General features: G+C 48.2%; 2 protein-coding genes across 2 annotated transcripts in view; one reads left to right on the forward strand and one right to left on the reverse strand.

Moving 5' to 3' along the window:
* Positions 1–6296: 6296 nt before the first annotated feature.
* LOC119218776 (SH2 domain-containing adapter protein E-like) lies at positions 6297–13476 on the reverse strand. The gene is made up of 6 exons (XM_037473446.2): positions 12492–13476; positions 10413–10539; positions 9330–9560; positions 8653–8893; positions 8409–8528; positions 6297–7919 (listed from the first exon to the last, which is right to left on the reverse strand). The coding sequence occupies exons 1-6, from the start codon at positions 13044–13046 to the stop codon at positions 7736–7738; spliced, it is 1458 nt and encodes a 485-aa protein (XP_037329343.2). The 5' UTR covers positions 13047–13476; the 3' UTR covers positions 6297–7735.
* Positions 13477–14227: 751 nt separating this feature from the next.
* The window catches only part of pygo2 (pygopus homolog 2 (Drosophila)), a 4669-nt gene continuing 2435 nt past the window's right edge, over positions 14228–16461 (forward strand). Inside the window, exons 1-4 of the mRNA XM_062558634.1 lie at positions 14228–14446; positions 15187–15250; positions 15850–15902; positions 16051–16459. Coding sequence (XP_062414618.1) covers positions 15199–15250; positions 15850–15902; positions 16051–16459 — 514 coding nt within the window. The 5' untranslated portion in view covers positions 14228–14446; positions 15187–15198. The remainder of the gene's footprint in view (positions 14447–15186; positions 15251–15849; positions 15903–16050; positions 16460–16461) is intronic.

Genomic DNA, 16461 nt, shown 5'->3' on the forward strand with positions numbered 1-16461 from the left:
GTGTGTGTGTATGTGTGTGTGTTTGTGTGTATTGGGGATTCCCACTGAGAAAACTGCTCCAGCTCACACATCCTGCCAACAATATCCTGCAAGTCTTGTTCCACTAGATATAAGCTGACCCAGATGTTCGACTTGGATCTGAATGGAAAAACTTCTTCAAAAGAGGCAGAGACAGAGAAGGGGAGGGGGGTGGGGGGTCCGAGTGAAGAAAGGGGGAGAGAGAAAAAAAGAAAGAAAGGGTGTGTGAGAGAAGCTAAAGAGTGATTGTGCGCATGTGTGTGTTTGTGCAAAAAGGAAGGACTGCATTAGCAGAGAGATCATTTACGGACCACGTTAGTAAACTTGAAAAGCAGTGTATAGTGTCAAACACACACACACACACACACACACACACACACACACACACACACACATCGTCTTCCACATCACTGACATTTCCCACCAGGCCATCATTTAAGAGACCTTTCAGTAGCAGGGATTTCTTCACTTGTGGTTGTAATTGTGCTTTAAAACCAACGAGCCTCCTCTTCTTATCTTTAGCGACGATGACAAAACTCTTTCCAAGTCAGCTACAGTCTATGGGCGGGTTTCGACCTATCCCCTGTCAGTCCTCCCGAAGGGCGGCCTCTGATTGGGCCATTTGAATAGATGAGCTCAAGGTGCTGGGCCTGACGTAGGTTAACAATTCAAAACATAACAGTGTCCATGACTGTTAACCCTGTTGTAGCTTGAAGGGAAACAAACAACGTGTTATAAGTGTTAACAGCCTTGGCCAACGGTTTTCTTGTTCCAAGAGATCGGTGCAACAGCTGTTATCACGTGGGACAGAAGATAATATAAACACCTTGCAGTAAAAGAGCAAGAAAACTGAAAGTTAGCAACAGGGTTTGGGAGTTTTTACTCTACAGGTATGTAAAAAGAGGATCTTACACAATAGGTAAAATACAAACAGCAAACAGCGGGCACATATCTCTATATTTAGACAACATACAACTTTGCTAATAAAGATATAGTGGAGTAAATAGAGGAGTAATGTGCATCTTAGTGGAGAATGAAGTCGCAGAGCCGGCACTCTGCACTGCGCTCTGAAGGGGCTCATACGTCAATCATACAGTGTTCATACACTGACATAATACATATGCATGATGTGGAAGTTAGCGCTCATCTCTCAGGGAAACATGTTAGCGCTGTTTCTGTTGTTAGCTGAGAACTCGGGCCTCAGCCTTCGCCATGTTGAGAGCGGTGTGGAGACACAAGGCATGCTCGGAATTTCCAATTCAGCACCTTTAGGTCAAAGGGCCAGTAGCGTGCTCTAGGAGTAATTTTTGTGAGTGCAATAATTAGCATTGCAATGTTCATTTACTCAAGCATTCAAAGTATTTGCAGACAAATATACTGAAGCAAAACGGATAGTACTCTTTCTGCAGAAAAATAGGGTTAGGAGTTATGTAGTATGTGATTGTACTGGAGCAGCATTGCACAAGCTGCCTTTTCTTGGTCCAGTGGTTCCAAATAGACACGGGATACATGAGATGATTAATGAGTTTGCGAGAAGAACATTTATTTAACTAAAACAATTTGAGAAATGTGGAGGGAAAATCATTCTCTTTCTCTCAATCTGCCGAACTACACATTGCTTCTTGCGAGGGGGGACGCTAGCCATAACACGCTGGGAACCACTGTATTAATCTTTAAGAATGCATTGGATCCTATCATGTTATATAGTATAGTATATACTGCAGATATAGATCATAATTCATTGAAAAGAACAATATTTAGACTGGGGAGTAATGTCATTTCCCTGCTCTGGCCCGCTTACTTAATTTTCCGCCACATGGCCTCTTCAACCCCACTTAGACCTTACAAGGTAAGCCCGCTCAAACTCAAACGCACCCGTGTCTGCTGATGGATCACACAGGACAGGTGCTGCCAGTGTGAGGAAAGGAGACGCTGGCACCGAGCCTGAAGCCTTTGATAAGGAAGACAGGGAAACTTCGGTTACCAGTGGAGTCGGTCAAGCGACGCCCAGATGTCAAGCCACCACGTCCATCAGGCAGAGTCAGGCTGGGATCACGTCCAGCTGTTATGCAACCTGGGGGGGGGGGGGGGGGGCGTACAAGTGAGATCAAGTACAGTACAGTGGCGCGGAGGGCTCCAGGTGTATGGCGTGTGATGATTAATTCCTTTCCAGGTGTGGCTTTCTGTTGGCTAGAATTTGAGATGGCCTGCTTTCCCCAGGTTCATGACTTATGACCTCATGACTGCAGCGCCCGAGTAAGCCACTCGTCCCCCCTGGGCTCCTCCTCCAACCTTCACGGACGGCGTTCCAACGGCGTACCGTCCTGCAGGAAATGGCAGCGCAGACCGCTTCAATCAGACCGTGTTAAACAGGTTGCATTCTAGCGTTAATATGCTAGTAAAAGTCACTGTTGATGGTCTTGTATCCAGCCACCTAGATTATACCGTAGTCGCTGGGGGCCTACACCTAGCCCTACATGTACAGCGAGCCGCAGATATCTCCCACACATAAGGACAGAAGGGGGCGTAGCTGGTTGCACTGTGTGTTGTGTTATGAATATTATAAGCATGCACCAACTCAAGCAAGTATTCTGGCCAACGGTTTTGTTTCTCTGTCTCTAAAGAACAGAGAATGTTTATCAAGGTCTGATTGAAGGGTTCTGGACTGCCATTTCCTGCAGGAGGGTGCGGCGTTGTGCGGCTTTTAGTAATACTACAGGTATCACAGAGCGGTTTCATTAGTGCCGACGCAAAATTTGGCCGCGGGTGTCACGGTTTGGTCTCTCTTCCTGTGTTATTTTGTAGTTTTCATGTCTCTTGTGTTCCTGGGTAACTTCACTTCCTGCCTTGTCCTGTGATTGCCTGATTGATTCCACCTGTGTCCAATCACCTGCACCTCCCTTGTGTATTTAAGCCCTGTGTGCCTGTTGTCCAGTGTCGTGTCATTGTCTATATGTTCCCCGCTGTTGGAGCACGTTATTGGTTTTGTCAGGAATAAAGAGCACTTTTTGATCGAGAACCTCTGCATTTGAGTCCTGCTTCCGCCTGCTTCAGCACCGACCCTGACAGAATGACACGACCAAGGAAGGACTCAGCAGACTCCTGGTACGACTTGGGCCCGGAATACCTGGATGTGAGGAGCCCGTTTTTCCAGCGCAAGACGAACTTCATTTTTGGTCCCAGGGGCTATCAGAAGGCGTGCCTGGAAATAAGGGACCTCCTCAACCCGAGGAAGAGCCCGAGGAGGAGGAGGATACGAACCCCTCCAGCCCCGGCTCCTGACTCGGCCCAAAGACGCTCGCCCCAGCCCGTTCCTGCGCCGAGACGTCCGTCAGCGCCCGTTCCGGCGCCGAGACGCCCGTCAGCGCCCGTTCCGGCGCCGAGACGCCCGTCAGCGCCCGTTCCGGCGCCGAGACGCCCGTCAGCGCCCGTTCCGGCGCCGAGACGCCCGTCAGCGCCCGTTCCGGCGCCGAGACGCCCGTCAGCGCCCGTTCCGGCGCCGAGACGCCCGTCAGCGCCCGTTCCGGCGCCGAGACGCCCGTCAGCGCCCGTTCCGGCGCCCGTTCCGGCGCCGAGACGCCCGTCGGCGCCCGTTCCGGCCCCCAGAGTCCAGTCTCCGCCCGTTCCGGCCCCCAGAGTCCAGTCTCCGCCCGTTCCGGCCCCCAGAGTCCAGTCTCCGCCCGTTCCGGCCCCCAGAGTCCAGTCTCCGCCCGTTCCGGCCCCCAGAGTCCAGTCTCCGCCCGTTCCGGCCCCCAGAGTCCAGTCTCCGCCCGTTCCGGCCCCCAGAGTCCAGTCTCCGCCCGTTCCGGCCCCCAGAGTCCAGTCTCCGCCCGTTCCGGCCCCCAGAGTCCAGTCTCCGCCCGTTCCGGCCCCCAGAGTCCAGTCTCCGCCCGTTCCGGCCCCCAGAGTCCAGTCTCCGCCCGTTCCGGCCCCCAGAGTCCAGTCTCCGCCCGTTCCGGCCCCCAGAGTCCAGTCTCCGCCCGTTCCGGCCCCCAGAGTCCAGTCTCCGCCCGTTCCGGCCCCCAGAGTCCAGTCTCCGCCCGTTCCGGCCCCCAGAGTCCAGTCTCCGCCCGTTCCGGCCCCCAGAGTCCAGTCTCCGCCCGTTCCGGCCCCCAGAGTCCAGTCTCCGCCCGTTCCGGCCCCCAGAGTCCAGTCTCCGCCCGTTCCGGCCCCCAGAGTCCAGTCTCCGCCCGTTCCGGCCCCCAGAGTCCAGTCTCCGCCCGTTCCGGCCCCCAGAGTCCAGTCTCCGCCCGTTCCGGCCCCCAGAGTCCAGTCTCCGCCCGTTCCGGCCCCCAGAGTCCAGTCTCCGCCCGTTCCGGCCCCCAGAGTCCAGTCTCCGCCCGTTCCGGCCCCCAGAGTCCAGTCTCCGCCCGTTCCGGCCCCCAGAGTCCAGTCTCCGCCCGTTCCGGCCCCCAGAGTCCAGTCTCCGCCCGTTCCGGCCCCCAGAGTCCAGTCTCCGCCCGTTCCGGCCCCCAGAGTCCAGTCTCCTTCCCCGCCCCCACGGCCCCCGACGATGACCCCTCCCTCCCACCCTCTTGTGACCGCCTGGAAGTCGGTCCTTGAAGGGGGGGTGGGGTCAGGGGTTGGGCCGGAGCCCCAAGCCTCGACGACGCCGGAGCCGCACTGCTCGGCGCCCCCCGCCACGACGACGCCGCAGCCGCACTGCTCGGCGCCCCCCGCCACGACGACGCCGCAGCCGCACTGCTCGGCGCCCCCCTCCGCGACGACGCCGCAGCCGCACAGCTCGGCGCCCCCCGCCACGAGGCACGGCCGCCGCAGCGGTCGGCCCCCCGAGACCCTGAAGCCCGGCCGCCGTAGCGGTCGGCCCCCCGAGACCCGGAAGCCCGGCCGCCGTAGCGGTCGCCCCCCCGAGACCCTGAAGCCCGGCCGCCGTAGCGGTCGCCCCCCCGAGACCCTGAAGCCCGGTCGCCGTAGCGGTAGACCCCCCGAAGGACCCGACGAGTGGCCGCCATCACCCTGAGTTCCCTGCGCGGTCCAAGATCGTTGGGTTCCCACCCTCCCTCCCCTTGTCTGTGTTTCTCTGGTTCTGTTCCCCTTGAGGACCGTCTGGAATTCGGTCCTTGAGGGGGGGGTTCTGTCACGGTTTGGTCTCTCTTCCTGTGTTATTTTGTAGTTTTCATGTCTCTTGTGTTCCTGGGTAACTTCACTTCCTGCCTTGTCCTGTGATTGCCTGATTGATTCCACCTGTGTCCAATCACCTGCACCTCCCTTGTGTATTTAAGCCCTGTGTGCCTGTTGTCCAGTGTCGTGTCATTGTCTATATGTTCCCCGCTGTTGGAGCACGTTATTGGTTTTGTCAGGAATAAAGAGCACTTTTTGATCGAGAACCTCTGCATTTGAGTCCTGCTTCCGCCTGCTTCAGCACCGACCCTGACAGCGGGTCAAAATGGAACCGAGCTGGACGGCCAAAGGGCTGAATTACAGCGCACGAGTCAGGAGACATATGAATTACAAGGACATGGCAAGAACATGTGCTGATATAAAAGGCTGTGATGGAAACACGTTTACTCAAGCGCTGTTTTAAGGCACATGCAGTTTAATTCAGTATTTCCATTTATTTTGCTTTATACATCTACCCTGCTGCATTTATTTACCAACTGTAGTTACTTTCTAAATTACACTTGAAAAACACATACACCAGTGGTTTCTTAACTTGATAGCTGATTATTTGTTTGCAGCAAAGCAGATCAAAGTGTCCCTTAACAGTCACCTGCACCCAGCCCACTGAAAGCTATCTCTGAAATCCAAACTGGGGGTCACTTGCCTTCATAAATTAAAAGTAAAAGTCTTGGCCCAAAATAGAGAAGCAAACAGTGATCGAGTCCTCCCCGAGAGTCAAGGTCAAGGACAGACAGCCTCGGGTAACAGCAATAGCGTAAGGTAAAGGAGAGATATTTTATCCTCAACATGATCCTCAGCTCAACCTCATCTCCCCAATAGACCTTTCCACTCTAAGTTGGCACAACATGCCTTCCCCTTTTAGCTAATTAGAACACTAAACTTCCAAACAAAATACCAAACCACTGAAAGCACAAATCAAGCTCTTGTAGTTAAAAAATTCATTAAACACAAAAAGTGCTCCCATTCAGTCATTGTAAGCGGCTGAGAAGCGGCTGCTTCCTCTGGGACGATGAGGCAGTTTGATGCTTTGATCACTTTCACAGCAAACGCCCTCTCATGTTGCTGTTCATAACGTTGATTTTTCATTTTTCAGAAAGAAGGCCACAGGCGACCACCCACGTTGAGATTGACGCACTTTTATTCTAATCTGTTTTACAATTTCTGAATAACAGGTCCGGACAGAGTAAAAGTCAACAAGAGCAGGGAAATATGCATTGCAGGTGTGTGTCCTTGTGTCTACTTCAGTGCTCTGGCTTAAAGCTTTGAAGAGATAAAAAAAAAACAGGAAGACCTCGAAAACAAGATAACTTAATACACAAGTGAGGCTTAATTAAACCATATTTTATTGTCATCTTGGCTTTGTTACAGATCAGAGTTGTCTAAATGATTTCCAACATCTCTAAATTACATAGACACATACCTGGCAAAAGTTTGGGTTAGACTAAACAACAAAAAATAAGACTCAAGTGACAATAATATAGTTATCACTATTTCAGTGGTCTGCCTCTTAGCACCAAGGCGCATTAAACCCTGAGGGAGAAAGCATTGCAGGTATGAATGAACAATTTTTTTTTACAGTTACATTTTACTGCCATTTTGGTCATTAATTTCTGGTATTTATATGTAAAATTAAAGAACACTGACAAAAAAAACCCCATTCATTTTACAATATTTTCTCACCACAAATCCTAATAATCAGCTGGTTTGATTGGCAAGCATTCCCTTAACACAAACGGGCCGGGCCATTGAGATGAAAATGTGTGGTATCAGTTTTTCTCGAGAAACACCCAAATAATTGTAACGCCGTTAAGCACATTGCATCAGGGTGAATCACTAACTGTTCACAGTGCAGATAACACAGTGGAAACAACTCGCTCCTTCACAGTAAAACAGAGGAAATCCTCAAGGGGCGTTTGTTACACTCAACAACTATAAGAGCATAAATTAGAAACACACTGCAAGCAAAATATACTAAGTTAGCTGCTTTTTGTTCTTAACAAGTGTGACAATATGCTTGTGTTTGGATTTTACCAGTTAATTAGATGAGAAGAAGGGACTTGTTTGTGTCGGCGTGTTGGTGTAGTGTACCAGCACCTCCACCAGAGGGGGAGAAAAAGCCACAAACTACTGACGTTCACTCAATGTCAGAAGACCTTTCTGCCTCATAGTAACTTTCCCTCAGCAATAATAACAAAACACATCACGTGCACAGCCGCACTGGATAATTAAAACGTCGGGGCTAGAGACTTGGTCCTAATCCAACTCACATTTCATTATTAAAATCGCCTCCTCGCCTCACATTCAAAACAGCAGTGGATGTTTTGCATCAGAGCTGAAGATCAAAGTAAGACAGAGGGAGGCATCTACTGAGACAAAGAGTGAGCCTCTCAAATGTTTTCTGATATTAACATGAAAATAACAAAGTCATCCGAAATAACACAAAGTGGCGTGACGCAGTCAAGTTCTAAAATGAGACGGAGCAGTTGAAATACACACTGATTATTGCAGACATTGTGCACCTCCAGATCCGAGGGATGCGTTAGTTTGTGTATACCTAAGCTGGGGTCGGGTGGAGTCAGTGGGCGCGAGGCACTGGATGCAGCAGAGTCATGTGCTCAGCGCCGTCGAAAGGCAAGCGGCGGGAGCAGTAGTGGTGCACCACCTCTGGGATGCTGGCGAACACGCACCTGCTCTGGTCCAGGGTGTAGCCGTTTTCTTTGGTCTGGGCCACGATGATGTGGACGCAGCCTTGGCTCGTCCTGAGTCACACAGAGGACAGGGAAGCACAGGAGAGAATCAACCCTGTGGTTTTCTGATATGTATTTGCCGCATTTGTTGATCTAATGAATATGCTGATCTTGATGTTTCCAGTTCCTTTTTTAAAAGAGAATTTGTTTCGGCCCCTACAATGTTTACCACGCTGCCTTCTTCAGCTCTGCTCCAATTCAGGTCAACTTGACAGTGAAACATGCAGATCACGATCACGTCAGCGTTTTTGTGTTGATGGGGAATTTAAAAACCCAGGTCATCTCTTTTAGATGGAATAAACAACATTGTTGCTGGGAGCCTATTATGCATTGAAAGGTTTGTTTAGTTTGATCTTAAAACGCTGATGATGACATAAACAACGTTCCTCTGCTAAGCTTACAACTGGACCAAAAACATCTGAATCCTTTTAAATTACACGATATGTAATCAAAGCGTACAATTTCAGAGACACTACCGGTGCACCTTCATGCTGCACTCACTTGAGGGCGATGGAGTACTTGCTGCTGTCCGACTCGCTGTTCCTGACAAGGAAGCTGGCCTCTCTGCAGGGCTGCAGCTGAAACTCCGCCTCCTGACGGGTCACACAGCCATGGTACCAGCTGAGAAAGAGGGCGAGAGTGAGGCGGTCACAGCAATCTGGAGAGAAGCTTCCAAGGCACATAAGCAGACACGTTCTAACTTTCGCAACACTTGAACTCCTCTTGAAGTTGTTCTCCTCCTCACCTCTGCTTTTCCAGGGGCAAGCAGGGGTCGACGCAGCAGGCCTCTGCGTCTGGGATACCCCCGGGGGTGCAGGAGGGCGGCAGCGTTGTGGGGGAGGACCGCAGGATCTTCTGCGTCCAGCTTTTCTGCCTCAGGTGCTGCTGCTGCTGCGCAGGCTGGGCCAGCGGATTCTGGGGCTGCCTGGTGAGAGTGGGGTGAGGAGTCTCCTCTTTGGATTGGTATTCAGGGCTGTCAAACTGTGCTGAGGGGGGGGGGGGCGAGGAGGGAGACAAGAGAAGAAATCGATTCAAATAAAAGAACGAACTCTGTGCCTCCAGTAAATGTAGAATGAGAAGACAGCGGTTTGATGAATCATGCAAGATGTGGTTCAATATGCGGTTGGCCTATTGCAACGTATGAAATATAAATCTGAGAGCAGTTTTTTTGTTTGAACAAATGTACTTCAGACCACTAAGGAAAAGAAGTGGAAAGGTTATATGAGTTCAGCAGCACTGCAGCGAGTGATACATGTATTTTAATTGAAAAGGGTTAGTATTTAAGTTGTAAAGATAAATAAAAGTGCAGGAAATTCCGTTCTGGTGTGCTTGAGCGAACCTTTCCTCTGTGCTTCAGGTTGTTCTCAGATATGGTTGTGTCTGCCCATGTGGTGGATGTGGTGTACAAAATGCCTGATGTACCTGACAGAGTTTTGACGGTACGCTCCTTCCTCCACTCCCAGAGCAGCTCATACTCAGTGGGGGGACGGGAATCCCGCTCGGGGCGCGTGACCGCCGCCTTGTCCCCTTCGCTGCCGCCCTCGTACGGCACGTCGTATATCTGTAAGGAGACGGGCTGACCGTCCTCCCCCGTTTCCTCGCTTGCCTCCACACACACCTTCAGCAGGTCCTTAGACCCCCGACGTCTAATCTCTTGCAAAAGATTATAATAGATAATAGATTAAAATCTGTGCAACCTCCAGAAATTATGTATCCTTTAATTTGGATGTAATGCTGTTATGAGTGGTGAAACAGAAATACATGTTAAAGGGGTGGTTATATGTCCAATCTCTCACAAACAGGCAGAAGTCCTTTTAGCTCTGTACTCAAAAGGCCTTTATAAAGGATGATTCAGCTCATTTGCTCAGTGGCTCAGCTGTTTTGCTTATTGAGCCACTGTGACATCAGACTCTTGCTTACTTCCTCAGGATGATTTAAGCTTCATAAATTGACTCAGTCACATCATCACATCCTCTGTAGACTCCTCTGAGGAGGCCTGGAAGTAGCACAGGCACTGATTGATCTGTAATAAACCATTCTCATTCACAGCAGGCTATTGTGTAACCCTTCTAGTTAAAACAATGGAGTGATGGAATGAAAGGTCGGCAGAGCATGTGTTTGCCTGACGGACCACCAGTCTTCCTAGCTGCTGGGAAGTTTTGATAAATGGTCAGACAGGTCCATATAGGGGGTTACATAGAGCCGCGTCCGAGAGGAGGTGAGGGGCAAAGAGGGCCAACTTCCTTTTTAGAGAATAGTACAAGGAAACAGACACAGGAAAGAGGAAGCAGGGTCAGGAAACTGCACCCATTGTCCGAAACGCAGCACAACTGCCATGGCAACCCTGAGGGGTGCGGACAGTACTAGAGGAGGGGGTTTGTGCTCCCGCTGCTCGGCCTGCAGAAACTGCAAATAGGATTCATTCTCTCAGGGGGAGCGTGTCGACACGTCAGCTGCTCTGTGATTCAGTTACTGAATGAAATATCACCATGATGAAAGTCTCACCAGTTATCATTTGCTGGGCGTCGTAAGGCTCCATGTACCCGTCATTCTCCCCCACCCTCTCTGCCTCCCTTTGCTCTCGGGTCTTCTGAGCATCAAAGGGATCTGCGTAATCCTCCAGGATGATCACCTGGATTAAAGAAAAGCAGGGAATCACTACTTTTCATTCATAATTAGATATAAAAAATGAGTTTTCTGAGTGACATCAAACATCGGGGGGCTGTCAAAAAAAGAAAAGATCCGGGTCAGAAGAACACTTGACTCCTCATCTTGCCTAAAGAGGCCCTCTTTGTTGTAAATCCCACCCTCTTCACATTTTACAACGGTTCACAATCGACAGTCTTGTCATCTTATCAGTGCCATAAAACTTCTTTGTTTGTTTTGCAAGCCACTGGCCGAGAGACAATAGTGTGGTATAAAGTGAGATTGTCTCTCTCTTATCACACACACTTGGTGCTTTAATAAAGTGGCAGATGCTCGACAGGCTGTTTAGAGCACTATGAATGCAGACTGCAACACAGATACATCTACAGGTAACAGCTTGTTACACATTCACCGCTTGTGGAAATAACATCACATTATTTATTGTTATAACAAGGAAATACAAGACAGAGTAACAATCAAACCCGGGGGCCGTAGTGGAGATCGATAACGGAAATTTGCTCCCTTCCTGAAATATAAAACTTCCCATGGGACATTCTCTCTCTCTTATGTGTGTCTATTTCCCTCTCCACTATCACGGTGCCTAACTTCACTATCATTCTCCCTTTTTTTCAACTAAACCAAGCCACGGGGGACTCGGGTTGGCTGTGTCAAATTACACAATGCTTTTCATAACATTATGTCTTTCTTCACCAGGGGGGCTGTATTTTGTATCAAGAGGGGAGTGAAGCAGCAAAGGGAGTGAGAAGAGGAACACTGAGCTGAAGCTAAGGCCTCATGTCTGACCACAGCTTTGTATCCCAGGGCAGGTCGGAGAGTGTAAAGGCAAAGGGTGGAGAGGAAGAGACCGAGAGATAGAAAGACGGACAGGGAGGAGTGGAAACAATGGTGGAGACAAAGGGTCGGGACAAACTGAAACAATAATATCAACTTTCACAGCTGGAACTGGGTCCTTGCTACGGTATAGTCAACAGGATTGATGATACACGCTGCTAGAATGACATTGATGCTACCAGAGATCAAATTAAAATACATGAATAGAATAGATTTATTTTCATATTCCAACACCAGCAATCAATAAGCTGTAGTTTACTCAAGGAAAATAGTAATACCACGCTGTAGAAATATCATAAGAAAGAGTTGTAAAATGTGCATAGCAATCAAAGCAACAAATATCTACAAAATGTATTCACTGCATTGACATGTTAGGGTACCATTATAACAATGATATCAGGTTATGATCACCAGTTCGGATAACAAGTAAAAGTATAAGATTCATTTGTTATTATTAATACTGCTAAATGTGGAAAATACTTAAATTGCTTCATATGCCGCCGGACCGCTTAAACCTACAAATTATGTCTTATTAGTTAATAACAATATCTTATATTTTGTAATACAAATCCAGAGCCGTAAAGTAGACAGGAAGCAATGCGGTGGAGTGAAAAATGACATGTAATGTAATGTGAAAAGTAAAATATTTTAACTTGAAATGATAAAGGTGAGTAGGAGTATCAAGGAGCAGTAAATTAGAAAACTAATTATATTAGAATAGCTCAGTATTTGAGTAAAAGTACTTAAATATTAGCTATGTTTAATGGAGTTCTCATTTAGTCTACCATAAAAATATACATCATTGTTGAATAGTAATCATCTCTTAGATAAATATTTTTTTATAAATGTTTTATTTTCTCCTTTTTCAGATAAATAAAACTTATTGGTGTAATATTTCCATCTGAAATGTAATTGGATTATGTATATGTGTGGCCTACAGAAGAATGCAATAGAAATACTCAACATTGAATTCAAGGGAAATAGTGCTGAGAAATCAGCAGACATCTCTTAGCAAACAGTTATTTAGTTTGAAGCAAATAAGGGTCCCTCGTGATGTCAACAACAAAACTCGCATCGGCTACTCACCGCCTCGGACTTGCACTGGGCTGGTTTCTCCGCTTCAGGTGCCACCTGATTGGTGATGGTGGCACTGTTGAAGTTGGGGCTTTTGTCCTGCTTGTCCACCCTGATCAGCCGGTTGATGAACCCGTTGGAGCTTTTCAGGGGTCTGTGCTGCTCCTCGGCCACCGGCTCCGCTTTCGAGTTTTTGCGACTTTTCCCAGACAGGAAGTTCTCCCAAACCTTCCCATCTTTCGGGGAGATGGTCCCGTTTCGACTCAACTCGGAGTTCTTTCGGTTTCTTCCGGACAGGAGGGACCCGACTCCTCCGGCCGCTCCGGCCGTGTGGTCCCCAGATGAGCTTTTGCGATGGCCCGTTTTGGAGCCAGCTGTTTTGGTACCAATGCTGGCCACCAGCCCGGTTTTAGTGGCTTTGGGTTGCGAGCCTGACTCGGAGGCTGAGCGGATCCTGTCAGTACCATTCTTCAGATTGATGGGGAACTCCTTGAACCACTTTGCCATTGCGACCTCGGACGGAAACCGATAAAGCTCTCTGCTTGCTCCAACGCCTTTTTGCGCCATACGCCACAGGCTCCAGAGACGCACCTTTACAAATCTCAGCCTTTCTAACAAAAGACTTCCGTTGCTTTATTCTAGAGCACAACTAATGGTCTCCACACGTCAGTTAAAAAAACACGTCATGAATGTTTTTAAAAGCCAATTGTTATATTCTAAAATCTTCAATTCAAAGAAAATTGTAATTACAAACTTACCGGCTACATGCCTATTTGGCCAAATAAAGAAACCAAAACAACTTTATTCCATTTGGGATTTTGTTACACCTGTTGCTTATTCTGCGGAGGAATAGTTCATTCGCGTTGGATGAAAAGATGTCTTCGGAGTGTGAGCACCCGAAAGCAGGCAAAGTTCTTCTTGCTTCTGATTTGTGGTCCCATTCCCAGAGTGGCTTATCTGGTCTTTTCACAACCTTCTACAGTCGCAATGGAGCTCCTGACTGTGCCTGGGGTATAGAGGGGAGGGGGTATCTGAAGTTTAGAGGGGAGGCAGGACCCGGTGGGCGGTCATATAGGCTTTTAACAAGACACGTTGTTAGTATAGCCTTTCGGGGAGTTTAAATTATTCTACTTCAGACTTCATCAACAAGAAAGATTAGACTTTCCTCCTTGTTTCGCTTTATAATGTATGTCGATTTCAACTACAGCATCATAAGAGATCAATACAACAAAATGGCTGTTAAGAAAAATGTAAACATGTGACATTGTGATATATTTTGATCAGTCACTGAAATTTAAAAAAATCGGCACAAAGAAGCTTACTTCCATTATGCTAACTTTTAAAATCTAATATGCACTTTTTTGTTGCAAAAAAACGAATTAATGACTCAGATGAGAGTTTGAAACTACTAGTTATGTTTGTAATTTTATGTTGGGTGTTAATTAAATATCAATCATACTGTCACTTCATAATCCGCTTAATTGGCTGTATAATTAATCTTCACACCCATAATTTGGGGATCGTTGGGAAATGGTCTGTTCTGAGCTGCTCCACTTATACCAGGGAAAGGTATGACGCCTAAACTATACATTTGGAACAAGGCTATTGACGAAAGTGATACAAATAGTTTCCTTATAAAATACATTTTTTATCATATTATACTATACAACAAACACTCGTTTTCAATCATTTTCGTTTGCAATTTTTTAATTTCACGAAGCATACAAACGGACTCCCCCATGTTCATGATGAGATGTAACCTTCCATGTTGCGCGATACTCCTGCTTGTCCCTCTTTGTCCGGTGGCGACAGTAGGCCATGATAATTATGGAAAAATTTGCGTTTTTGAATGAATTATAGTTGAATGGTGGATCAACAAGCATACACCCGAGTGAGGACTGGTTTCTGGCAATGACACACCAGAGAGTTTCAATTTAAAGGACAGCAGAACAAGCAACGGAGAAAGGGTACAGTTTGCTTCCAAGACAGTCTGCAAGATGGCTAGCTATCTTCAGTGGCATGCTAACGTTAGCTAGCCAGCTAATGTTAGCATAGTAACCAACAGTTTTCAAAACATGATCAATTGCTTAATGTTATAAATGCTGTGATAAGTGGAATTGAGTGCACATTTTCACAAATGACAGTTGAAGGGTCACTCACAGTTTCTGATTAATGTTCTTGGCCGCTACTGGGGAAAATCTCACCGCTGCTAGCAAGCCGCATTGAGTAACGTGGCTAGCTAGTTAGCCGAGGTAGAAACTCGCTCGCGTTAGCTAGCTGGTGGACTTCTTTGCTACACATCTGTAAGTGATTATTTATAGAGGGCGGTGGGGGTGCTGTGTAACTTCCTTGTGCTGGCAGCCGGGCCAGGTAACGAGCAGCCAGTTTAACATTGCTAAAAGCGTCTGTTTTGTAATGAGACGAATGTGCTAAATGACGTGAACCGAGTTTTACCTGTCGTTAATTTGGTGACCAAATCCCGGCGTGACAGACACCGTGGCGTTGCAGCAGCAACGTAGTTTGCAGACCTGGGCCGGCGTTATTACATAACATACGTGTTACTAACTGCTTTGATGATAACCATTTAAACGTGATTGACATATCCTGAAGGCAGATTCCACCTACTAGGCTCATAGCCTTTCAAGACGTCGTCATTTTTAACTTTTTTTTCTTGCACATGAACGGTGATATGACACTTCACCGACAGTCATATTAACTAATGGCTGCCGAATCGGGGAGACTACTGGCGGGACAAGGAAAACGAAGCAAAGGTAGGAATAAATTTCACCCATCTCCCAATCAGACTTGGAATCATCCATTACTGCGCTGCAATGAGCTGTTATCAGATCTCCAACCTCCCCACTCTCCCCCCATGTGTAAACATCACGACTGTCTCCGGTGGTGGCTGTTTTTCTCCCAGAGTGGATCTGTGAACGGGGCTCATGTCTATCTTGCTATAAATGTTCCTTCAACTCTGTGTCCTCGTCTTTCCTGTCTCCCTCATTGACCTTACCTCTTCAGCCCCTGTCTGCGGCCTCCCTCCCGCTCGCCAGGGTCATTTGGTCTGCCTGGGTCTTTCGCGATTCAAGGCTTCATAACCGTAGCGATCTAAGCGCCTGGATGTTCAGCAGCTTGTCCTCATGCCAGTCTATGTCCTATCATTGAATCCATCTCAACTGTTGGACTTGAAAAAGAGGCCCTAGGTCTAAAGCTGCTCCACTCTGTCACTCAGGGGTATTGGCCAATCCAAATGGGATGGTGCGCTTGATTGGTGGTGGACCAATTGCATGAGGCACGGAATCCCGTTTGTCTTATGTCTAATTTACATTTCTCCCTTTCCACCCCCACCCTCCATATTTTACTATTTCAGCTTCACAGATGAAGAGCCCGGAGAAGAAGAAGGCAAGGAAATCCACCAACCAGGTAATAATAATACTTACTGGCAATTACTTTGCCTCAGGAAAAACACGCTCTTTATGTGATACATGGATTACAGAGGCTGCAAAGAGATCAGCTCTTCAGAAAGCAAATAAAATCATATTATGTATTTTTGTTCTCCTCTTTGTTTCAGGCGGCAGGATTCTCCCACCTTACTGAGTTTGCACCCCCTCCTACCCCCATGGTGGACCACCTGGTCGCCTCCAACCCCTTCGACGATGACTTTGGGCCCCTATCCCGGCCCAGTGGGGCAGGTGGACCAAGTGGTGCTCCATTTCTTCCCAGCCCAGGTGGAGGAGGTGGGTATGTCGGTGGGGGCAGAATGGGCATGGGCTTCATGGGAGGCCCCGCAGGACCAGGGGGCGGACAACCTGGACGGAGGATGCCGTTTGGACCTCCGTCCAACGCTGGCCCCCACCACCAGCTAGGCTTTGGAGGAATGCCTGGCTTTGGAGGTGGTGGTGGGGGCGGCAGTGGGGGAGGAGGGGGTGGTGGCTTTCCTGCTGGTGGCCCTTCTCAGTTCAACATGCCACCAAACTTTAGC

This window comes from Pungitius pungitius, chromosome 17, assembly GCF_949316345.1.
Source record: "Pungitius pungitius chromosome 17, fPunPun2.1, whole genome shotgun sequence".
Lineage (NCBI taxonomy): Eukaryota > Metazoa > Chordata > Actinopteri > Perciformes > Gasterosteidae > Pungitius > Pungitius pungitius.

Excerpts from the sequence above, each read along its gene's own strand:
- LOC119218776 (XM_037473446.2), bottom strand. The coding sequence starts at position 13,046 with ATGGCGCAAAAAGGCGTTGGAGCAAGCAGAGAGCTTTATCGGTTTCCG. Across the intron at positions 8,894-9,329 it reads TACCGTCAAAACTCTGTCAG|CACAGTTTGACAGCCCTGAA; the intron begins GTACATCAGGCA and ends CCCCCCCCTCAG. Across the intron at positions 8,529-8,652 it reads TTGCCCCTGGAAAAGCAGAG|CTGGTACCATGGCTGTGTGA; the intron begins GTGAGGAGGAGA and ends CCTCTTTCTCAG.